The 23664-nt window shown below is 40.7% G+C and overlaps 2 protein-coding genes across 7 annotated transcripts; one reads left to right on the top strand and one right to left on the bottom strand.

Moving 5' to 3' along the window:
- Positions 1-4232: 4232 nt before the first annotated feature.
- Positions 4233-19348, top strand: LOC101776885 (guanine nucleotide exchange factor SPIKE 1). Of its 5 annotated transcripts, XM_004984452.4 has the most exons (31): positions 4236-4582; positions 4662-4763; positions 5643-5805; positions 5892-6010; positions 6417-6529; positions 6651-6706; positions 6829-6926; positions 7076-7213; positions 7309-7623; positions 7701-7964; positions 8108-8275; positions 8359-8550; positions 8632-8675; positions 9313-9382; positions 9484-9645; positions 9941-10048; positions 10215-10252; positions 11048-11192; positions 11758-11884; positions 11973-12166; positions 12351-12481; positions 13967-14042; positions 14189-14299; positions 14461-14643; positions 15184-15327; positions 16194-16367; positions 16443-16790; positions 16869-17198; positions 17354-17539; positions 17630-18604; positions 18714-19348. In XM_004984452.4, the coding sequence occupies exons 1-31, from the start codon at positions 4373-4375 to the stop codon at positions 18966-18968; spliced, it is 5739 nt and encodes a 1912-aa protein (XP_004984509.1). In that variant the 5' UTR covers positions 4236-4372; the 3' UTR covers positions 18969-19348. The 5 variants fall into 5 exon arrangements, with proteins under 5 accessions (XP_022679246.1, XP_004984509.1, XP_022679249.1 ...); XM_022823511.1 differs by having other exon boundaries at positions 4233-4582; positions 16194-16790; positions 17354-18604; XM_022823514.1 differs by having other exon boundaries at positions 4396-4542; positions 16194-16790; positions 17354-18604.
- Positions 19349-19763: 415 nt separating this feature from the next.
- Positions 19764-23655, bottom strand: LOC101776477 (uncharacterized protein At1g04910). 2 transcript variants are annotated; one of them, XM_004984451.4, is made up of 8 exons: positions 23233-23655; positions 22219-22286; positions 22012-22100; positions 21778-21931; positions 21397-21686; positions 21099-21303; positions 20865-21022; positions 19764-20592 (listed from the first exon to the last, which is right to left on the bottom strand). In XM_004984451.4, the coding sequence occupies exons 1-8, from the start codon at positions 23504-23506 to the stop codon at positions 20331-20333; spliced, it is 1500 nt and encodes a 499-aa protein (XP_004984508.1). In that variant the 5' UTR covers positions 23507-23655; the 3' UTR covers positions 19764-20330. The 2 variants fall into 2 exon arrangements, with proteins under 2 accessions (XP_004984508.1, XP_022678739.1); XM_022823004.1 differs by lacking the exon at positions 23233-23655 and adding an exon at positions 23139-23219.
- Positions 23656-23664: the final 9 nt, after the last annotated feature.

Raw genomic sequence — 23664 nt, 5'->3', positions numbered from 1 at the left:
AGCCCGGTCCTGGCAAGCGCACCGAGGCCGAGCACGGCGCTGGCGCTGCGGAATGATGCTATTTTATGCGCTTCGGGGTGTTTGATACCTCATGCTAAACTTTAACACCTGTCATCTTAGATGTTTGGATATTAATTAGAAGTATTAAACATAGTTTAATTACAAAACTAACTGCACAGATGGAGTCTAATTCGCGAGACGAATCTATTAAGCCTAATTAGTCCACGATTTGATAATGTGGTGCTATAGTAACCATTTGCTAATGATGGATTAATTAGTCTTAATAGATTCATCTCGCGAATTAGACTCCGTTTGTGTAATTAGTTTTATAATTAGCTCATATTTAGCCCTTCAAATTAGCGTTCGAACATCCAATATGACCCTGCTAAAATTTAGCCCCTCGTATCTAAACACCCCGCCCATGCGTTTAGCCATGACTATGCTATCATTGCTGCCTTGCTGATGAGAGATGCGTGTGGGGGCACATGCAACAGATGCATCATAGGTTCTCTCTGAAAAAAAATTAAAAAAAATGCAACGTAGGCACAGCACAGCCGCTTAAACTCTTCTTTGTTTAAATTTGTTGTTTCTTTTTTCTATCGTGAAACTTGTCATTTTAAGAAGGTTACGTATGAATCCGCAACAACGCAACAACGGAAGTAAAGAATCCATAACGGGAAAATGTATCAAATTAATTGACAAAGAGACCCTACGGTCTACCACCCAACCCCGAGCGCGGTTATATGTTATCAGAGACGATAAATGTGCGTTTATCACCTTCTAATTAGCGTGTCTGTCCACCACACGCGCGCATGGATTGTTGGACCGCTTTCAGTCCAATAATTAGTGGAAGGGCCTCTCCGCTTTCGAGATGCATGCAACAATTAGGGGAAAGAAAATGCACTGTGCATGCAAGAATTAGCGGAGAGAGCATGCATTTAAAAAATGACAAAAATGGTGACGTGGCCCATATGTATGCAAATCTAAAAATTAAAAAAATTCATAACTCCTAAACCGAACATCCAAATTAAATTTTAGTTACACCATTATGTTTATTACGACGAGATCTTCAAAACAAGACCCCACTTGACTATGTTTGGATAATATTTTAAAAAATACTTTTTAACATACGGATTAATTAGATCTAACTAATGCAAACAAATACTTGAACACCACGAACATATTTCTATTTCCTGCGATAAAAAATTAAACATGATGAATAAAAAAGGTACAATACGAACAATATATATTGAACATCACGAACATTTGAATAGTGTAGTGGTAGCTCTTGAATGTCCCATCTAGTAGGTCACGAGTTCGAATCTAATCTCCTGCGCAATTTTGCCGAATTCAACTGTGTATTGGACCGGTTGAGGAAAAAGAGAGCCAAATCAGTCTTCTATACGCGTCGAACAAATCATATGAACCTATAGAACAAATCAATTATACATGCCTTACAGAACAAAATGTATAAACAAATTATACAAACTCAAAGAACAACAATTTATAAATCTAGAACAATTTATATAAACTTACATGATAAAAAGTTGTGCACATCGAACAAATTGCATGAACTCATATAATAAAAGAATACACCTAAACAAAACAATTTACTATCCAAAGGAAAGTTAAAGGATAAACTAATATGAAATAGGTATATTGTAATCACTAATAATAAATTAAAAAAGAAAACAAAAAGAAGAAAAAAATAATAGAATAATCAATAATAATAAATAAATACACCTGAAATAAAATTATATAATCTGACGGAACAAAATAGTAGTATACATTGAACAAAATAATATGAACTAAAGAACAAAAATAAATACATCCGGAATAAATTATACAAACTGACGGAACAAAACAGTAGTATACATCGAGGAAATTATACGGACTTAGGGAACAAAATATCTGTGCGTACGTCAAACAAATTGTAGAAACTCACAGAACAACGTATTTATACAGAACAAAAATATCAAATGACACGAACAAATGAGTATGCATCTTGAACGTATGGCTCAATATGCAATAAATAATTCTACGTGTATAATAAACAGAACTATATCGTTAACTAAACAATTGTACAAAGTATTGTACACCACGAAAAAATTATGTTGTGTCAAAGATTTCTTCAATCATCATGAACACACAAAAATATTTAAGGAAAAAATAAAAAAATATAGTTTGATGAATAGTTCAATAATAATGGAAGATATGAGTATCTGCAAGAAAAAAATAATATAAAATGAGGGAAAAGAAAAAAAATTATAAAGTTGAGATAAGATAGCTACTTGAGGAACACACAAAATTAATGAAGAAATTATGTAATAAAAAATATACACATGGTCATAAAAATACAGGAAAGAACAAATAAGAAAGGAAAAGAGAATATGGAAAAAGGAGAAGGGATGAAAATAAATAGATAAATAAAAGAGAAGAAAGAAAAAAAGAATAGACAAAGAGACAAGAAACGGAAAACAAAAACAAAGAAAATAAAGAAAAATGAAAAGGGAAGAAGAAAAGTAAGTATTAAAAAGGTCCACAGTTTAGATAACTCACAAAGCATTGAGTAGTGTAGTGGTAAGTCATGGTTGTTTCATAATGTGCGTCGTGAGTTTGAATCTTGTTGCCTGTACTATTCTTTTGTTGAATTTAGCTTCGTGTTGAGCTGGTGGAGGGAAAGAAAAAGGTTAAATCAGTCGGGCTAGGGAAAAAATACGACGGGCAAAGCAGGACGAAGTCCGGGTGGAAAAAAAAGTCGAAATTAATCGGGTCGTATGGAAATGGGCCTAATCAATCGGCTTGGACACGGACGCCATCGGACCGCAGACGTGACACCCGATGAATTTGTCACGCACACGATGTATAGTCGCGACACCCGACCCACCCACCCCCTTGAAAATTCTATACACGAGAGTTTTGGCTCATTGTCACGAATAATGGTAAATAAAAAAATGTCCAATATAAACAGATATAGCGTTAGGAGAAAAATTGAAGTATGAGATCACTCGATCAATTTGGATGGGTTTGAGGCGAGTTATAATCGCACTGGTTGGACGTATTCGGGGATAGGAGCTTGGGTGCTCTTTCTTTCCCTCTTTCTTCTCTTTTATAATCACTTGTTTCCATCCATACTCTCCTTTCCGGTTAGTCTATACTCTATACTCCTAAGTTCTATGGCACTGCTAGACACTAGCAAAGGGTCGTAGCTGTTTCCGGTTGGAAAATCTCCAGCCTTGTCTATTCCATGCATACTTCTTCCCTTTTGAAATATAAAATATTAAGCATTTAAATTTTATTTCCAAATATAAGTTATTTTAGGTGTTTTTAGATAATTACTCATTTAATTGTCCTCTAATTTGGCTGATCGGTGGATCAGTTGAAGTGGACTTACTGTTTTCCCTAATGCCATCAACACAACTCTCCACGTTATAATTAACTCGGGGTAGGGGTACATGCATCTTTTGCGAGTGAAGTGTCTCTTTATTATATTTTAGGATGGAGGAAATATTTCTCTTTGATTCAACCCAAAGGCAAAAGACATGTTTTAGTATGCTATAAGTGAGAAAGATAACGTAAAGGCAACAATGAACTAAAAGTCAGGTAAAAATATTTTTTTCTTCATTAACTTTGGTTTTTATTATCAAAATCGTTTTGGTTTTAACTTTGGTTTTTATTATCGAAATCATTTTGGGAGAAACCATCAGCATTGTTGTATTCTTTTCTATAAGCAGTATACGCGCGCTAACCACTTAGTAATGGATCATAGCCCTTATACCTCCTTCACAATCCAACTTAGCCCTATCTATTTTTAGCTTAAAATCATATTAATTTATGGTCCGATTCTTATTGAGCCCGATCGCTAGGCTAAATTAGAGAGCCCTTTACCACCCCTACTTAATATACATCGCGAATTTTCGCAAAAAAGTAAATTGGTCAATGATTGCTCTGCCAAAACTACTCGGTACCGACGAGTTCGCGGGAGATTCATATCTATAGCACATTTCCATTAACACTTTCCGTAGCACAACATTATCCTGGTTGTCTTTCAGCCTGCTGACAGCGAAGCACTCATGCGTGCGACAGCGAGAGCAGCGGCTGCACAGTACGCAGCAGAGGCAGAAGGGCATTTCAAAAGATTTTAAAAACCCACGGCACAAATTAAAAAACGAACCGGTAGAAGCCAAACCAAATCTTTGTTTTTTTACACTTCGCTTTTCCCCCTTCCTTTCCACTAAAAAAACACTCGCTCGCCCAACTCCACCTGCTTCCTTCGCTTCCCCTTCATCCCCACTCCACCAAACCCTCGGCGTCGGGGGGGAGCAGAGCAGAGCACAGCGGAGCAGGAGGTGGCGAGCGGAAGCAATGGCCAATGAGTGGCGGTGGTGGTGGTAGCGCCCTCCTCGCCTTTTCTCCCCGCCCTCTCGCCCTCTGGTTGGTGCAGCGGGTGGGAGTGGGGGGAACTTGCGCTGCCCCCGTCGCTTCACGGGCACGCCTCCCTCGCTCGGATCTGGGCCGCGCGCGCGAGATCCTGAGCTTCGGGTTCGAGACTTCCCTTGCTCCCGTTGGGGATTTTTTTCAGGTCGGTTGTTGCATGCTGGTGGCGCTGAGCTCGTGCTGATTTGTGCTTGATTGGTTTGGTGGTGGGAATGGCGGCTCAGGTGACGGCGATGGAGCCCGCGGCGGCTGCTGCGGGAGAAGGGCAGCGGTTCAAGCGGATTCCGCGGCAGGCGTGGTCGGGGAACCTGGAGCTGGATCCACTGGTACGTCTCGCTGGCTCCCTGCTCGTAGCCCGGGCTGCCTGATTTGGTTGTGCGAATGCTGGTGTTTGTGGGATTTTGTTTGTGTTTTTTCGGATTGCCGCGGTGGTGTGCAGTCAATGTGGCGCGATGGAAGCACGAGGTGTTTGAAATGTGGTGAAATGATGCTCAGGATCTCAATGTCATGCCTCTTGGTGGCTAGGGTTTAGGGGTTTCTGAATGTGCTCGCGCTTCCGTGAGAGCTGAGGAGTGTAAATTGATGGCGGTGCCAGCAAGTGGTGCACTGCTGTGAGCTTTGTGTTGCTGAGGTGAAACCTGCATTGTGGTTCTCAATTATTGAATCTTACTATCTTAGTATTGCTTGGATGCTACGGTTGGGTTATCTGTGTTGGGTAAGTAAAAGCTTTGCATGGTTGGTATTCAAATGTCATGTTATTTTTTTTTTGCCTTGGCGCTATTCAGGCAATTGTTTCTGTGAACCGACCATTTTGGCAGCTAAACAGGGGACTAGGTCATGCCTTATTTTTTTCATTGTCGTGTGCATGGCATTCTGCGACAGAATTATCCAGCCGTTTCAAAACTTACTAGGCGTTGTGCATTATGCTCGCGCATGTGTATTGGCCCGGTGGGGTGAGTGGGCTGCTAGGCAGCAGGAAGGAGGACCAGGACTTGTCGCGATGCGAGGTGACACCTATGCAGCTTGGGTACCGATTTTTGAAAAAAGTGTTTTAGTATGGTCCATCATCCGTTGCTATTAATTCGTTTCCTTTTATTATATTTCCAATGAAATGATGCTTGATTTTAAGAGTTCTAGGTGATATAAAGAGCTAAGGGTGTTTTCATCCAGAAAAATCTGAACACTCTTTTCTTTCAATTTTTCAGCTCAATGAAAACTTAGATCAGTGGCCACATCTAAATGAGCTGGTACAGTGCTACAAGGCTGATTTTGTGAAGGATGATGGCAAATATGGACGATACGAGAGTGTTGCACCACCTTCTTTCCAGAATCAAATTTTCGAGGGACCTGATACTGACATAGAAACAGGTAATCCATTATGCTTGTGGCTGAATGCCTGAACTAGTTTCACATGCATCTTGGGAAAAGTTTCATATTCTTGTTCCATGTCACAGAGTTGCAGCTTTGCAACGTTAGGCATTCCAAGCCTGAGGATGCTACTGAAGACGATACACCAAGCACCTCAGGGAGGCAAATATATGAAACCGAACCATCTGCTTCATCTTCAAAAGTGGTAAGGGCATGCTATCTGGATTTCTATCCTGGGTATATTTTGTCATGTGCTTTGCCAGGTGCCCAGGTTTCTGTTTTGGTGGCCTCTCCATTGCAGTTTTTCTTAGTGCCTTTATAGTGGGCTCTTTACATTGGATAAGAATTATTTCATGCTTGAGTCTACCTTTTCCACTGCTTTCTGATTTTTTTTTGCTTCCCTTGCTACAATTTTCATTGATGGAGCTATAACATTGTTGGAAGAAATTATTGGTAAAAGCAGTCTAAGCTTCTTGAACTAACAAAATGTGTGTTTTTTTAAAAAAATAATAGCCTTGTGTAATAATGTTCTCTCCAAGCTATTGCAACCAGTAGCAATTCTCATCTTGATGTTGGGCATTGACAGTATATTATCATCTTTGTTTTCTCAGCACTGTAGTCTGTCACCGCTGCCAGCATATGAGCCTGCGTATGATTGGGAGAATGAGAGGTCTTTGATATTTGGCCAAAGGGTGCCAGAAAGTCTCCCTGCAATTAACAACAGGTTGCTTCAATATGCAGACTAAAGCATCGCAGTCATCTTCTTTTACTTTTCCCATTTTCTTTGGTACTCTGAGAAATGTTTATTGTTAATCCTGTTTTAAATTATTCCCTGCTGATTACAGTGGCTTGAAGATAACTGTCAAGGTACTATCTTTGTCATTCCAAGCTGGATTAATTGGTGAGCAAAACTAGAATATTTTTTTATATTGCTTCTTAACTGCTGAACTGTTATGTATCTTGTTTATGCTTCACAGCACAATCTTAACTTTCTGTTTTCACCATCTATCCTATCATGTGCAGAGCCTTTCAGTGGAACGATTTGCTTGTACAATAGAGATAGAAGAGAAAAACTGTCGGAAGACTTCTACTTTCACATACTTCCAACAGATATGCAGGATGTAAGCGAACTGCATTGCTTCCTTTTCTAGGATATTCTTCTAATGATATATACACATAGAGACAATTGTAGCTTGATAACTATGTTGAAATTCCACTTTGATGTAATTTTCTTTCTTACCGATCATTTAATTTCTATTGGACTTAACAGGCTCAAATTTCCTTGGATCGTCGAGGCGTTTTCTCATTGGATGCCCCTTCACCATCAGTCTGCCTCTTGATTCAATTAGAAAAAGCTGCTACTGAAGAAGGGGGAGTAACACCTTCTGTTTATTCTCGTAAAGAGCCTGTAAGTAAAAGAATCATTCTTCACTGTAATACTAGTGTTGAGCTCCCTAGGTCGACTGTCTGTTCTCATTATTCCTGCGTTCACTTTTATGGCAGGTGCACTTAACTGAGAAAGAGAAGCAAAAACTGCAAGTCTGGTCTCGAATCATGTCTTATAAAGAGTCATTTGCATGGGCTATGATTCCTCTGTTTGAAGGCAACCATGCTGGTGGTCTTGGTGATGCTGCTTCTCCTAGCAGTCCTTTAGCACCGAGTATATCAGGATCCAGTTCTCAAGATAGTATTGTGGACCCTATTTCAAAGCTTACTTTAGATGGAAAACTCAACCATTACTCAAGTGGAAGCTCAGTTATTGTAGAGATATCAAACTTAAACAAAGTGAAGGAAAGCTATATAGAGGACTCCCTCCAGGTAAGGAGCAGCTCTGCACATTCAGTTCACATTTGTAATTTGTCATGTTAAATAGTTGATTCTTTTGTCACCTGCAGGATCCAAAACGCAAAGTACATAAACCGGTGAAAGGTGTACTGAGATTAGAAGTGGAAAAACTTCATGATGGCCACCATGATGCGGATAATGTTTCTGAAGGTGGAAGCATGGCCAATGATTTGAATGATGCTGGTGACCTCAGTAATGGCAGATGCAACAGGAGTAGCTTTGATGGGATCCGCAGTTCTGTGAATTCTAGTGGCGCTGCCCAGAAAGATGCTCATCACAACGGTAAAATTTCTAGTTGTGAGAACAGTGACAGTGTAAGTGGCTGAGTTCCTTGTCTGCCTACGTTTGTTTCGCAAACTTGATATAGGATAGCACTTATTTTTCTGTTAATATGTGATGCATTCTTATGTCATTCATGTCATTCTGCTTATAGGATATGCACCCTTTCTTATTGCAGTTTCAAGCTTTTGACTTCCGGATGATGACCCGAAGCGAACCATTTTCACAACTTTTTCATTGTCTCTATGTGTACCCGTTGACTGTTAGCTTGAGCCGCAAAAGAAACCTATTTGTAAGAGTGGAACTGAGAAAGGATGATTCTGACATCCGTAAGCCTCCATTGGAGGTTTGTTCTCAATCATTTCATTCCTCTTGTTGACTGTTGCTGTCTAGTCAACATTCTTATCCATTAGAGATGTGGGATTCCAGGCTGTTCATCCTAGGGAGCGGAACACAATGCTACAGAAGTGGGGCCATACGCAGATTGCTGTTGGAACAAGAATGGCTTCGTACCATGATGAACTTAAAATCAGTCTGCCTGCTCTTTTGACACCCCAACATCATCTTGTGTTCACATTTTTCCATGTAGATCTCCAAATGAAACTTGAAGCACCGAAACCAGTATGCCTCTTGTTCCTTATTGATATGGATTATGCTTAGTTGTCTATTTTGCTGCTGTCTGACATGCTGTTATTCCTTCAGGTGATTGTTGGATATTCTGTACTTCCACTTTCGACACATATTCAGTATGCATCATCTGCTCATTTTTTTTATGTAAATCAATAACATTATTATAGTCTTATAGTCAATTGCCTCGTATACGAGATCACATTCCCATTCCGAGCCATTGCTGTTTTAGCCTTCTAACTTGGTCAATTTATGTGATCCATGTCTAATATCATGCAATATCATGCAGTTGGTCTTGTTGGTGAATAGATGTTCATCACTAAAACTTATGGACACTAGTTTGTATGATGTACTCCTTCCATTTTTTCAAAAAAATTCTAAGCACATCTCATTAAAATTATTTGAACCATAATCATTGGATTTTTTTTTAAAATTTGTTAATAACATTTTTTATGCAACGGATCTTCATATGTTGTGTATATTAGTTGTAAAACTTTCTACACAAGCAAACATCTATGTAAGATCGGAGGGAGTATCATCGATCATGTAATGGGCCGTGATGTAACTACAGTACATAAAGATATCATGGTGAATTCCGGATAATCAGTTCAGTACTTAAATTTGTTTTGTAACTAACAAAGCAACGCAGCGGTGCCATGATTTGCTAATATGGCTCTGTACTGTATGCTATACTTTAATATTTTAAAAGGAAGTTCGAATGGAATTCATATGCAACAACTCTTCTGCATCTAATAGGTTACTTTCGGATGTATCCTTGCCAATTTTGAGAGAGCTTGTCCCACATTACCTGCAAGAAAGTGGAAAGGTTTGCTTCTTGACGTGTTTCTTTTCCTGTTTCTTTCACCTTAATCAGAGAAATTTTCCTCTATGGAAGTACTCCTTTTTGAAATTTCAATTTTTATACAGGAGAGAATGGACTACCTGGAGGACGGAAAAACTGTTTTCAGGCTGCGTTTAAGGCTCTGCTCGTCACTGTTTCCAGTTAATGAAAGGATAAGGGACTTTTTTGTCGAGTATGACCGCCATACCCTACATACAAGTCCCCCTTGGGGTTCTGAGCTTCTTGAGGTAACTATTCTGCTTCTGTCTGACTTAGGGTGGAGCTATTTGTGTTTTTGCTTTTATGATTAACACAGAAGCTAGAGATTCTGCTTTTGTGGTGAGCACATGAATTTATATTTTTCTCCTTATACCATTCTAGGAAGACTAAGGTTTTAAGATGGTTATCAAATTTGCTTTGTAATTTATTTTCCACAGAAAAGTTGCTTCGTAGTATTACTTTTGCATGACTTTTAATGCTAAAGGTACTTTGCAGTAATACCAGTGTTGTATATCGACTGATCTTGGGATGTGATTTTTGTAGGCCATAAATAGTTTGAAGAACGTCGAATCTACTGCATTGTTACAATTTCTGCAACCGATACTCAATATGCTGCTGCATCTTATTGGTGATGGCGGTGAGACCCTTCAGGTTGTTGGTTTGTTATGTGCTTACCTTGTGCATCATTATTTTTCTCCTTCTCTAGGCACCACAATTTTCTGGACATAGATTATAGCAGACTATACTGCATCATATATATTTGCACTTAATATTCCACGCTAAGGATGTGTATGGCTACGGCATTATTGTTTTGCAGGTTGCTGCATTTCGAGCCATGGTTAACATTTTAACCCGGTAATTTTCTGTTACCTTGATTGGTTCAAGCTTACTACTCCCACTTTTTGTTATGCTAGTTTCGTTATTGAGTGCTAGCATTCCATGCGCATTGAACTTCTCGAATTTCTATTCTCTGATTTTTGGAAGGCCAAATATCTGCCGGAGCAAAACAAAACCAAGCCTCTGGACCAAGGGTGTCATTTTATTGGAAGCCCCATCTTATGCATGTATTCCATATAATTTATTTTCTTCTCATGGATTGTAGTTACTAAAGAGGTGAAGCACTCACATTCTGAGTAAACTGTAAAAATGGCCCGTCCATGTTACGTATTGGAATGTTTTTTTTAGAATGTCTATAGGAATGTTGCATGTGTGCTTCAGGCATCAGGACCTCTCACCTTTTTTTTGGGTAGCACAAAAAATTGTGAATGGATAATAATATTGGCTCAAATTTACTAATTCTTAGTTGACTTTACTAATATTCATTCAAGCTCTTTGTTTATTCCACTTGCAAGTTACAGCTAAAAAATGCGAGAAGTTGTTAAGCTTTAAACGGTATGGTATGTACTTGTCTTTAGATGCATATTGCACAAGAATATGGTAGCAGTGCCCTCTTAAGACGATCTTAAATCTGGGGGATTTAATTTTTTGGAAATTATGATTGTTTTTCCTATAGCATCCATCTTCCATTATCTATGGCGCAATAGGAAGTAGGAAAACTGCTAATTTTTTGTTTGCAACAGCTCAGCGCTAATGAGTCAGGATCATGCTTGTACCTTAAATTGAACTATAGATGATGCATTTTTCTTGCAGGGTACAGCAGGAGTCATCAGATGGGGCTGAGAGAAATAGATTTCTTATTAACTATGTTGATTATGCTTTCGATGACTTTGGTGATCGGCAAGCACCTGTGTATCCTGGTCTGTCTACTGTGTGGGGAAGTCTTGCTCGGAGTAAGGTTAGCCTGGATTCTTCGGTTTGAGCAATCTTTTATTATGAACTTGGTCTATCACCAATACGTCTTTAACTTTCTATACCCTCTTTGTTGCTGGCTGTTATTTGTTTTCATCTCCTAGCCTAACCCAACTTGCTTGGGACTAAAAGGCTTTGTTGTTGATTATTTTCATGTTTGAATTGTATCTGCTGCATAGAAGACCCTGGCAGCTGGCAAATTACTGTTAAAATATCTCAGCTCTTGAATGATGCCATGCTAGCACTACCATTGTTTGATTGCCAGTACAGTGTTGAATTCTGTGATTGTAACATTGTCCTGATTTTTCAAAAGGGCTGGAAATCAGATTCTCTTGTACTGCTGTTACGCTGATGAATAAACACTCTGCTACGGGTTTCTTTATACTGCTCACTTTTTTTTTTTTACCTTTTTGCTGCTGCTGTTCTTGCAACTTCACCCTATTTTGATATATATTTTTTTAAATAATTTCATTTATTCTGAAACATCAAGAGGTGTCTGTAAGGTGTGCATGTTTCTACAACTCTTCTCACTGTTTACTCTTGTTTTCTAGGCTAAAGGTTATAGAGTTGGTCCTGTATATGATGATGTATTGGCAATGGCTTGGTTTTTTCTGGAGCTTATTGTAAAATCAATGGGATTGGAACAAAGTCGTCTCTTCTACCACAACCTTCCACTAGGTAGAATAGATTTTAATGTTTAATAACTTATTTTAATTACATATGCATTTGATTCTACAACAACCGATTGTTTTCTGCCATGATCTAGGTGAAGATGTCCCACCACTACAATTGAAAGAAGGTGTCTTCAGGTGCATCATGCAACTCTTTGATTGCCTTCTAACTGAGGTTCATGAGCGCTGTAAAAAGGGTTTAAGCTTGGCAAAGCGCTTGAACAGCACGCTTGCTTTCTTTTGCTATGATCTTTTATCAATTATTGAACCTCGCCAAGTTTTTGAGCTGGTAAGTTGGAAGCCATTAAAAGTTTGTGCCCTCCTGGTTCCTTATTATTTAGTGTTTTTTTTGAATTCTCACTGTTTATCCCCAAACTTGCAAAAGCAGTCATGCTTTGCCTCAACCTTCAGCAGAAATCTCCGTACACGGAGATGTTTATATGGCGCTAAATACAAATATATCTATTCTTCAGGTTTCATTGTATATGGACAAGTTTGCCGGAGTTTGTCAATCAGTTCTCCATGACTGCAAATTGACATTCCTGCAGATAATATGCGACCATGATCTATTTGTTGAGATGCCTGGGCGGGATCCCTCCGATAGGTAATTTGTTTCTTATGTAGTTCATTGTTAGCATATTGTATTTGCAACAGCTGTTGAGTGTTGACAATGCTTAGAGCAACTCCAACCCCCTCTCATCCCACCTCCTACCCTAAGTTTAGGAGAGAGAAATGCAAAAAACGGCTCCAACCGAGCACTCATCCGGTTTCTAACTTTGAGAGAACTCTCATCCAACATCCTCGACCTCCCGCATGCCACATGTAGGAGTCTCCACTCCGGCCTCTCATCCGAGCGAGAGGCGCAACCGCCGGGCTTCCCCTCTCCCAGCCTGCAGCCCTAGACAGAGCGCCGCCGCGAGATCCGACGCTCCGCAGCCCAGCCATGCGCGCCATTGCTAGAACCCGCGCGTCGCTTAGGTCCTGTGGCACCCCAGGCAACAAGGCTGTGCTGCTCCGCACGCCACGCACATAGCTCTGCGGCGCGCGCCTGCACCATACAAAGCGCCCATGCCACAGCCTCTAGTCACCATCATCCACCTTCCGCTAAGCCCAGTCCATTGATGCTTGAATCGGATACAACAAGGCACCACTGCCAGTTGTCAAAATTAGCAATCAAAACCACATATCCCACAAAATTGATTCGTCCCCCAACTTATTCACCTCCTTGCAATTCCATTTTGATGGTCTCCACTACCATTTGGTCCAGCAGTCCTGCCGGTGAGATCCTGGGTGGAGTTTGTGGCTGAGGGATAGAGAAGCCAGTGAAAGCGTAGTTTAGATTTACGCTTCTATCTTTGCAAAGCTGGATGAGAGGTCTGTTGGAGTTCATTGTGAAGTAGGAGAGAGAAACTGGATGAGAGGTCCTCATTTGGGTGGAATAGGAGTCCAAAAGTAGTAGGTGGGTTGGAGTTGCTCTTATTGTTTTCCATATTTTCTTGATGTAAAAATTTTAACTGTCTAGCTAGTGAAGTTTTGAAAGACACTACCAAATTTGTTTTAATAGACCAAATTTTTTTTCGGTGCAGTAATTCTATTCAGATTCTCTAGTAAGTAGTGGCAGTGGGATTCTAAGCTTACTAATTGATCTTTACAATTATTTTGTTTAGTGTTGCACATGGATCATCAATCCTGTGTCTGCTCTTTGCCTAATATTTTAAAACAATCATATACAGATGTCTTGATTTTGTTCCAGGCCAAGATACCATCCATTTACCATCCTAAATGGCATGCACCCAAACTTTAACACCTCTGGCCGCAGTCATACACTGAAGTTTTTATACCCTTAACATAAGAACAATACTACTAGATTCATTGTAAAAAGTATCATTAAAGTCTTTCGTGTATTATGGTAAATGGTTGCACAATGGATCATGTCTATGTTCTAATAACAAATAAAGAACAGAGGTAGTATCTTGAAATTCCAATGAAGAATGCTGTGAATCTTATTGATGGCTAGCATTCTGCTGTTATTTTTTTCATGTTCCATTTTCTGGGGAAGCGTTTAAACTAAATATCTTTGTGTTTACAGAAACTATCTCTCGTCAGTTCTTATTCAAGAGATATTTCTCACCTTGGACCACGATGATTTGTCTCAACGAGCGAAGGTAAGGACCTCAATTCTGAGAAAATGAATGGATTGTTGTTGCCACACTTAAGTCAACCTTCCATGCTCACTGAAATCCATTTCAAAATGTCTAAATTTGTGATAGGAAATAACTCTTTACTTTGTTTTGTTTTGCAACCCTTGCAGGCTGCTCGAATTTTAGTTGTCCTTATATGCAAGCATGAATTTGATGCACGTTATCAAAAAAGCGAAGACAAGCTGTACATTGCTCAGTTGTATTTTCCTCTTATAGGGCAGGTACGTGTCTTGCACACTTCAATGCTAGCTATCTTGTAGTGATATCAATAATCAGTATGTTACTCCTTTCGTTCAAGAAAAATACGTTATTCCAGCATTTAGTATATATAATATTTTGATTCTAAATTTCTTTGCTTACGAGAAAACACTCTTTGTCTCAGATCCTTGATGAGATGCCTGTTTTCTATAATCTGAATGCTGTTGAAAAGCGTGAGGTGCTAGTTGTCATTTTGCAAATTGTGAGGAACTTGGATGATGCAACTCTTATCAAAGCATGGCAACAAAGCATTGCTAGAACCAGATTGTTCTTCAAACTTCTTGAAGAATGTATAACCCATTTTGAGGTCAGTACAATATTCTTTTGAGTTTTTAGAATGCTGCAAGTATCTTCAGTATTGCCTTGCGCTTCTACTGCTCCTCAACAGAAACAACAACGGCAAAGCTTTTTAGTCCCAAGCAAGTTGGGGTAGGCACTACTTAATATTCTGTTAATGGTCGGCTTTGGCTTATTGTAAGCTCAGATTATCGATGTCAGTCATATTCAGTATCGTTTCAGTCGATTGATTGGAGTATATCTGAATGCGACTTCAATATGAAATTATACCTGTTGTACTTTGCACGCATGGATGTTCCATGAAACTAAAAATGTAGTAAATGCAGATTTAAGCTATCAAGTTTGTGTGATAGTTCAAATTACGCTAACTCATCCTGTTTAAATTGGTAGATTAGCAAATGACAATATTTAACATGATGATATCAGATATGGTTAAATAGGATCTACATGTTTTATTTACTCTTGGTCATGGTCTGCTTTGTTTCCATTGAACCATGTAAATTCTCGATAGTTTATTTGAAGCTAAGTTATCTTGAAATGCTGTGTGCAGCACAACAAAACTGGAGACAGCATGCTACTTGGTGCTAGTTCTCGGAGCCCTGATGTTGAACGTCCAGCATCCCCAAAGTACTCAGAACGATTATCCCCATCAGTTAATGCATATTTGTCAGAGGCTTCAAGGCATGAAATAAGGGTAATTTTTCTCACACTACCAGGCTTCCAGCCCTAGTTTTCTTTAACCGTTGGTATATTCTCAGGGTATACATTTTTCATATCAAATGTGGCCCTATTCGAGACATTAGGCATTAATCACACTCAAATCATGCTGGCTTTCGTGGAGTGCCCTAGTTTTGGGTAGGTTGAGTACTCTTTGAGTCCTAGAGCATGTACTGGACCACACACTGGTCAGGATCGTTGCTCGGTGATTTTTTTGGTGGCAACTGGCAAACAATCTAGTGCTTTAAGGACATTGCTGTAGGTGCTTTCTGCTAGCCACCTGAAACCATTTGTGGCGGATGAGTGTACAACCATTTATGTCATGGCCACTGTACTATAGCTTCAGGAATTGCATGAATTCTCTGAAAGAATGGTGACTAAAGAATTGCTGGTAGAATCTGATAAGAAGTTTCCTGAAACAATAGCATGTCCCTATATCTTAAGTCACCCTGAGTGCCTTTCAAAATGCTGTTCCTTGTCTGGTTACAGCATGTAGGGTTTACAGAGGAAGAACCCTGGGCTGGTTATGCTGCTTTGTTAAATTTTTTAGGAACATTTAGAGGGACTTGAAGGTGTTTGCTTTGAGGCTCCCAAAATAGGGAATAACATTTATTAGAATGATGTCTATTGAGATTGGAGCCTTACAGATATGATGAAAATGTTGCATCCCCGTGCCTGCAACAGTGGAATTGAGCTTGTGTCAAGCAAACCAATTGTTTTAGCCACTTTTCATGAGCATATACGTCCTAAAATGCTGTGAAGAAAGTGCTCCTTAATTGTAACCAATTTGTTATTAGTTATTCACTTGTTTGTTTTCATAATGATCACTGTTATTTAATGCAGCCTCAAGGAACACCAGAAAACGGATACATGTGGAACAGGGTTAGCCCTCAGCTAAGTTCCCCTAATCAACCCTATTCATTGAGGGAAGCACTCGCTCAAGCGCAATCTTCAAGAATTGGGTCAACCGCCAGGGCATTGAGAGAGTCTCTACATCCAGTACTAAGACAAAAATTGGTATGTTTTATGTATACAATAATCTGTGTTGTTGTGGGTTGTGTCTTTCTCTCTAACATGAAAAAATTCCTACAGGAACTTTGGGAAGAAAATCTCAGTACTGCTGTGAGCCTGGAAGTGTTAGGAATAACCGAGAAGTTTTCAGTCGCTGCAGGCACTCGAAGCATTACTACTGATTATGCTAAGTTAGATTGTGTAACATCAATCTTGATGGGTCTTTTGTCTAGGAGCCAGCCCTTGGCCTTTTGGAAAGCTTTCCTTCCTGTGGTTTATAATATATTTAATCTCCATGGCGCAACACTTATGGCAAGGGAGAATGATCGCTTCTTGAAGCAAATTGCTTTTCATCTTTTGCGGCTTGCTGTTTTCCGAAATGATTCGATTAGAAAAAGGGCTGTTGTTGGGTTGCAGATTCTTGTTAGGGTAAGCTGCTTAGCTAAATTGTAGCTTTATATGGTATTCAACTGAATGATCCTGATATAGATATTCTTGTGGTTCTAGAACTCGTTCAACTATTTCAAGAACACTACGAGGCTGAGGGTCATGTTGACGATTACTTTGTCAGAATTGATGTCCGATGTGCAAGTGACTCAGATGAAATCTGATGGTTCTCTTGAAGAAAGTGGCGAAGCACGTCGCCTTAGGAAATCTCTGGAGGAAATGGCTGATGTTAGAAGCAAGGATCTATTAAAAGATTGCGGCCTCCCTGTTACTGCATTGGAGGCTGCTCCTGAAGGTTCCAATGATAATAGGTGGTCTTGGGTAGAGGTGAAGCATCTGTCTAAATGTCTTGTCCAGGCCCTTGATGCTGGTCTGGAACACGCCCTCTTGGTAAGCAAATTTCACCAATGAATGCTACTGGAAAAGAAATTAGATTCTCGTTCACAACATCAGCACACAAGTAATTCCAATATGCTGTGTTGCTGCTTTTCTCTTTTTGAGTCCTCTGACAACTTACAACCTGTAAATCTAAATGTTTCTTGTAGGGTTCTGTAGTGAATGTGGACAGGTATGCGGCTGCCGAGGGTTTCTATAAGCTAGCTATGGCTTATGCGCCTGTTCCAGATCTTCACATTATGTGGTTGCTACACCTGTGTGATGCACACCAGGAGATGCAATCATGGGCTGAAGCAGCACAATGTGCAGTTGCTGTAGCTGGTGTGATCATGCAGGTTGTGATCTTTGCTCCAGCACTTCATTTTATTTCAGTAATCTTGAAATGCCATGTATGGTGTTTTGTAACTTATGAAACTTTCTTACAGGCACTTGTTGGAAGGAATGATGCTGTGTGGAGCAAGGAGCATGTTGCTTCACTGCGTAAGATTTGCCCTATCGTGAGCACTGATGTGAGCGCAGAAGTGTCTGCAGCTGAAGTTGAGGGATATGGTGCATCCAAACTAACAGTGGATTCAGCTGTCAAGTATCTTCAACTTGCCAACAAACTCTTTGCACAAGCTGAGCTCTACCATTTTTGTGCAAGCATCCAGGAACTCATCATTCCTGTGTATAAGAGTAGAAGGTCTTACGGACAGCTAGCCAAATGCCATACATCACTCACAAACATCTATGAGTCAATTCTTGAGCAGGAGGCCAGTCCTATACCATTTATTGATGCCACGTACTACCGAGTTGGTTTTTACGGTGAGCGTTTTGGTAAGCTCAATAAAAAGGAGTATGTGTTTAGGGAGCCACGGGATGTACGTCTTGGTGACATTATGGAGAAACTTAGTCATACATATGAGGCTAAAATGGACGGCAATCACACCTTACACATCATTCCAGACTCAAGACAAGTCAATGCTGATGAGTTGCAACCTGGTGTCTGCTATTTACAGATCACTGCTGTTGATCCTGTGATGGAGGATGAGGACTTGGGTAGCAGGAGGGAAAGGATTTTTTCTTTATCTACTGGTACTGTACGTGCACGTGTGTTTGACCGTTTTCTTTTTGACACACCATTCACAAAGAATGGAAAAACACAAGGTGGCTTAGAAGACCAGTGGAAGAGACGCACAGTGCTTCAGACAGAGGGTTCATTTCCTGCTTTAGTGAACCGCCTGCTAGTTACCAAATCTGAATCTCTGGAGTTCTCGCCTGTTGAGAATGCGATTGGAATGATTGAAACAAGGACAGCCGCATTGAGAAATGAACTAGAAGAACCACGGAGCTCTGAAGGTGATCAACTACCAAGGCTTCAAAGCTTGCAAAGGATACTCCAAGGAAGTGTGGCTGTTCAGGTAAAGGCTTCTCCGTTGCAGAGTATTGGAAACGTTTAGCAATTTCTACTGTTTCCTCAATTTCTTTGTTATTTTATGTTAAGCTAATTCTTTTGCTGTTGTGATGCAGGTCAACAGTGGAGTATTAAGTGTGTGCACAGCATTCTTATCTGGTGAGCCTGCGACTAGGCTCCGATCACAAGAACTGCAGCAGCTCATCGCTGCATTGCTTGAATTCATGGCTGTCTGCAAGCGCGCAATCCGTGTGCATTTCAGATTGATAGGCGAAGAAGACCAGGAATTCCACACCCAACTCGTCAATGGGTTCCAGTCACTCACCGCTGAGCTGTCTCACTATATCCCTGCTATACTCTCGGAGCTATGATAGTACTGTAGCAAGCTGGAAGTTAGGTAGCACGTGAATGGTTGTTCATTCTTTCAGTCGTCGGTCCCCACCAAATGTCCATATTTCCGTTAGCTTTGGTTGTATAGTTAACTAGCCTTTTGCTCTGCACCGTTTTGACGTACGGAGTCCCGATTTTGGAGTGTAAAGTATGTGTAATCCTTAGTGTTACGTGTATGTCACCGTGGTGTTTGTTGCAGTTTGCTCACTGTACTAGCAACGAGGACAATTACGCTAGTCTTCTGGAGTGAAATATGGTGCCTGGTGTTTTTTTTTTATCTTTTGTTTTCTTGTGGAAATTAGCGTGCTTCCCAACAATTTATCTGTGCGCAATGTGTTATTTGAGTTGCCTGTTTGTATAATTGTATTTTGCATATTGTTCATTTGGAAACGGATTAATTCCCTACAATCGAAACATGTTAGGAGGTATTGAGGGGACATTAGTTCATTTTCCACTCTAATACACATGCATTTTCATAATACACGTGCTGGTTACTGGTAAGAGGTTTCTAATCTCAACTATGTAATCTTAGTGCTGATGGTTATAACAAAAAAAAATGCTACAGTAATAGCCAGCAAGTTTCCGATTGCGTTAGTAACCGTATATTTAGATCCTTCCGATGCAACATTAGACCATGCCGACTCGCCGAGCATATTATCTCTACGTACATGAATGAGGCTCATGAAGAGCAGAAGAGGGAATTGTGGCATCCTGTGCCACAAGGTGATCCGCTAGACAGAAATGCCGTGCACAGAAAGGAAATCAGATACTCAAACTTGTTAGAATTTGATCTCAATTCCATGGGCCATGGCACACCACAAGTTGGTCCACTGCTATCTGTTCCACAAGTTGCAAAACAGTTTTTACACATCAGCAACAAATTCGACCTAGCCCTGCAATCGATTACAACAACAAACAACAGTTTCCAGTTCAGTCTTACTATACCATCAATAAACCTCATCAGGAGGGGAAAATGACTACAGAATCAGCAAAATCTGAATCCAAGAACAATAATAGCCATCAAGTTTCTCGATGGCAAAGGCTTCTCTTGAGTTTTATGTCAATCTTTGACAAGACAAACGATCTTCAATTCGTGGCAAGGTGATGAGCTTCGCCAGGCAGAGTAGGATTACAGGTTATTCACACAATTGCACTTCATGAAGGCGAGGCTCGACAAAAATCACGAGCAGAGGTCAGCTAAATGAGGAAGCTGAGGGTTGTTTCGCCATTGCTGCAACCAGCTATACTCTGAATATTTGAAATGGCGCCTAAACATCACATCGCCACTTTTCACTTTGGCATTCTATCTGTACCAACCTACCCTGGTGCTAAACGTGTAGCATTCAAATCTCAATATGCTTTAACCTTTCCCTTCGCTTTCTTGCAGGCCCAAGGCATTCATGAGGATTAGCATAGAAGTAGTCCTCTTCCTTTGGTTGTCCGGGGATAACTCTCCTTCTGGTGGGCTGGCTCATTCGGCCCATGTGGAGCTCCTTGACAGCGGCAGAGAATTCTTCCCAGGACAGCTCCTGATCTTCAAAAAGATCTATAAGCTCAACTAGCTTCTTCCTGTCCAACTGTATTGTTTTGTGGAAGCCTGTAAACCTGCATTCCCAGCATAAGCAATTGTCAGCTAATCAAGAGACATTGATTTTTTGCAGGTTTCACTGTCATGATTCTTCAGTGGTTTCTGAAGGAAAAAACACCTATAACTACATCATTCACATGAGAACAAATAGTACAACATATCTATGCAAAAAGTAGACATTATACACTTTCTACTAAATCAACTAAGTTGCAATAATAGATGTAGTTGATGGGAAGTCAAGGAGGAACAGGCAGTCAAATGCTAGGAAGGTCAAACAAAGTATGCAGACCTGCGGTGTCCTTCTACAACTTTAGCCATGTTTCCATCATTACTGGGGATAAAAACATCACTTGCGACAGAAACAAGATAGTCCAGTGCTGCCATCTGAGTTGAGTGCTTCTGAAAGGGTCGTAACTCATCATCAGATAAAAGCATCTCCTTCCGCACCTACATTTTACAATTGCAAGTAAGCATCATTCTAGCATTCCAAAAATTTATGCATGTGGAGTTAAGGTGAGCTTACGATGTTAGGAAATTCTGTCTTCAATACAGCTAATCTTTTTTCACCACCATATATTTCACCTGAGGCAATATATATTCGAGTGTCTCTGGGGAAACCAAGAGCTTTAAGAACTAATGTTGTTTCTCCAGGAGTAAGGGGACACAATCCCTCGAGCCTTTTCTTCTCAGAGTCTATTTCCTTTTCCTTCCACCAGGGATATGCGTACCTGAGGTCCAAAAGGCAGGCATCAACGAAGATTGAAGATAAAGGTTGAGAGGAGAAGATAAAGTTAATTATGAAGCAGCAACATAAAAAGTACCTCATTCTTGTTAACTCTTCCATTTCTTCATCAGAACACCCATGTGTACAGCCAGAGAAAGCAAGCATATCCATCTCATATCTCAGATGAAGCACAATAAAAGACCCAGTACTCCTAAGAACTGAGACCATTTTGTTGCCTAGAGCCTCAATGGATGGTGTAAATCTCAATGCATTGTAGTTAACATAGCAGCGAAGTTTTTGGAGCTTCAGAGGAAGGCCATTGTTTGCAAGTCGTGAATCTGTCTTGCTAAAACGTACCACCTTGTGTTTTCGTACTAGAGGCAAGATCTGCAAACAAGCCCACTCTGAATGTGAGACCCAAGAAGTGACAAAAGATTAAAAAAGAATTCCACATTCTTGAGAAAGATTACTATCTAACCTGCCTCAAATAGTATTTCTCACTAGACCAACTGATTGGCTGCATTGACAGAGGAACTTTTTCACTGAACTTTTGTGGGAGTCCTTTGATAATCTTCACTTCACCTCTCAATGAATCGATGAAATGATTTACATCAAATATGTCCCGAAAATCACTGAAAGAAGTATAACTTTGCATCAGTATTCTTGCCTAATTCTGTATTCAACCAAGAAAGCATATGACAAAACTGGACACCTAGGATCAGCCCAGAAGGATTGCTTATCAAGTTCAGGTATCACCATAGTCAGATTCAAGTAGCGTGCTACAGTTACCATGTCGCATATCTGCATGAAACAAGATTTTGTGAAGCATAAGAAAAGCACAGTTTGAGGCCAATTGTCCTTGAAGCTGCTGATGAGTAGATAGAGGGAGTGTTAAGATAGTCTGATAGAGTGTACTAACCGCTGCTCGCATTTGATTCAGACCACCATTGCACGAAACAAGAAGATAGCCATTACTCTTGTAAAGTCCTACATGCAAAAGGGAATGTTATATTTGGAGTGAATTATCATCTATCATATTTGCCGGAATAAGATGGCAGACTACTGTCAAGATCATGCTATGCAATACACTTTGGCAACATGAGCCAACTGTATTCTGGAGCACTCAAATTTACTGCAACTACACCTTGATCTACTGGTATAAACAAAACTAGAACCTGATTATTTTCAAGTCATCATCACCTAACACCTAGATGATGATTAGAATCTTCAGAGTGGGAACCAAGTCAACCAACTCCTAGTTTAAATAGTCTGTTCATGTTAAAATGGTAAAAACATAAAAAAACATTCCTTGCAAAATACCAAATTGTCTCAAGGCATACTACTACTAATTATTTAATGAAACCTGGTGTTTCTCATTCTACTTCCAACTTAAGGGAGATTGTCCATGCCAACAAGACCAAATAAAAAAAATTCAAACGAAGAGATGCCACCAATCATTGGTTGATCTGAACCAACTCGGCCCCAGAACATGATTTCACTGAAAATACCAAGATACAGCATCCAACCGCACCCCAGCAAGTATATTTTTTATAACTCTGCGGTCCGCATCACAAACTACGAGACAAAAATGTTTTTCTAAAAAAATACTACGAGAAGATAAAGAATCCCAATAATCGAGAACTAAGAGGTAATCACCAACTGACTAATCCGGCAATTCTGAATGCACGGCACTCCAAATGCGAGGGATTATTCAAGGAACGGGTCGAATTTGAGTGGGCTATTTGAATTGCTCCCGGGGAACAATTCGATCCAGCTGATAAAATGCTCTAGAACTACCACATTCTGATTCTCGCCACGGGGGCAGCAGAAGGGCCTCACCAGATAAGAGCAGAGCAAGTAGGTCGGCCCAGATTCCAGGAAACACGACCCCCATTACCCAAATCCCCGGATGAAGCAGACGAGAACCACTCACTCCTGGGAGGCAGAGCCGGGGGCGCCAGGTGCATGGCCTCGCCGGCCGCAACCACGGCTTCGGCGGCCGCGGAGTTGTTGCGGCCGCCCAGGCAGGACGGGCGCGCGATGGGCAGCGTCGGGCGGGGGATGCCGAGGAAGGTGAAGAGGTGGAGGAGCAGCGTCCAGGCCACGATGCTGGTCGCGACGCGCAGCGCCCACCCGACGGCGGATGCCCCGGCGCCGCCGAGGCGGCGGCGGACCGCGGCCGGCGGCGAGGCCTTCTGCTTGGCCATGGCGGGGGCCTTGGGCGCTTGGCTTGGCTGCCTGCTGGTACGAGGCTTCTGTTTCTGCCCGGGCTCGCCGCTAGGAACGAGTCGTGGAGGAGGTGGACGAGAGCGCAGGAGGAGCGGTCGTTTACCGTGTGATGGCGTCAGGGGGAGTTGGTTGGTTG

The sequence above is a fragment of the Setaria italica genome, chromosome IX (genome assembly GCF_000263155.2).
Source record: "Setaria italica strain Yugu1 chromosome IX, Setaria_italica_v2.0, whole genome shotgun sequence".
Classification (NCBI taxonomy): domain Eukaryota; kingdom Viridiplantae; phylum Streptophyta; class Magnoliopsida; order Poales; family Poaceae; genus Setaria; species Setaria italica.
Note: the sequence above shows the minus strand (reverse complement) of the source record. Positions and strands in the feature narration are given on the sequence as shown.

Bases quoted from the DNA above. Each gene is read 5' to 3' on its own strand.
- LOC101776885 (XM_022823511.1), top strand. From the start codon at position 4,373: ATGAGTGGCGGTGGTGGTGGTAGCGCCCTCCTCGCCTTTTCTCCCCGC. The intron at 11,885-11,972 runs GTAGAATAGATT...GCCATGATCTAG, and splicing joins CTACCACAACCTTCCACTAG to GTGAAGATGTCCCACCACTA. The intron at 15,328-16,193 runs GTAATTTTTCTC...TATTTAATGCAG, and splicing joins CTTCAAGGCATGAAATAAGG to CCTCAAGGAACACCAGAAAA.
- LOC101776477 (XM_004984451.4), bottom strand. From the start codon at position 23,506: ATGGCCAAGCAGAAGGCCTCGCCGCCGGCCGCGGTCCGCCGCCGCCTC. The intron at 21,932-22,011 runs GTGTCCAGTTTT...TACTTCTTTCAG, and splicing joins TCCTTCTGGGCTGATCCTAG to TGATTTTCGGGACATATTTG. The intron at 21,023-21,098 runs GTAAGCTCACCT...TGTAAAATGTAG, and splicing joins AGACAGAATTTCCTAACATC to GTGCGGAAGGAGATGCTTTT.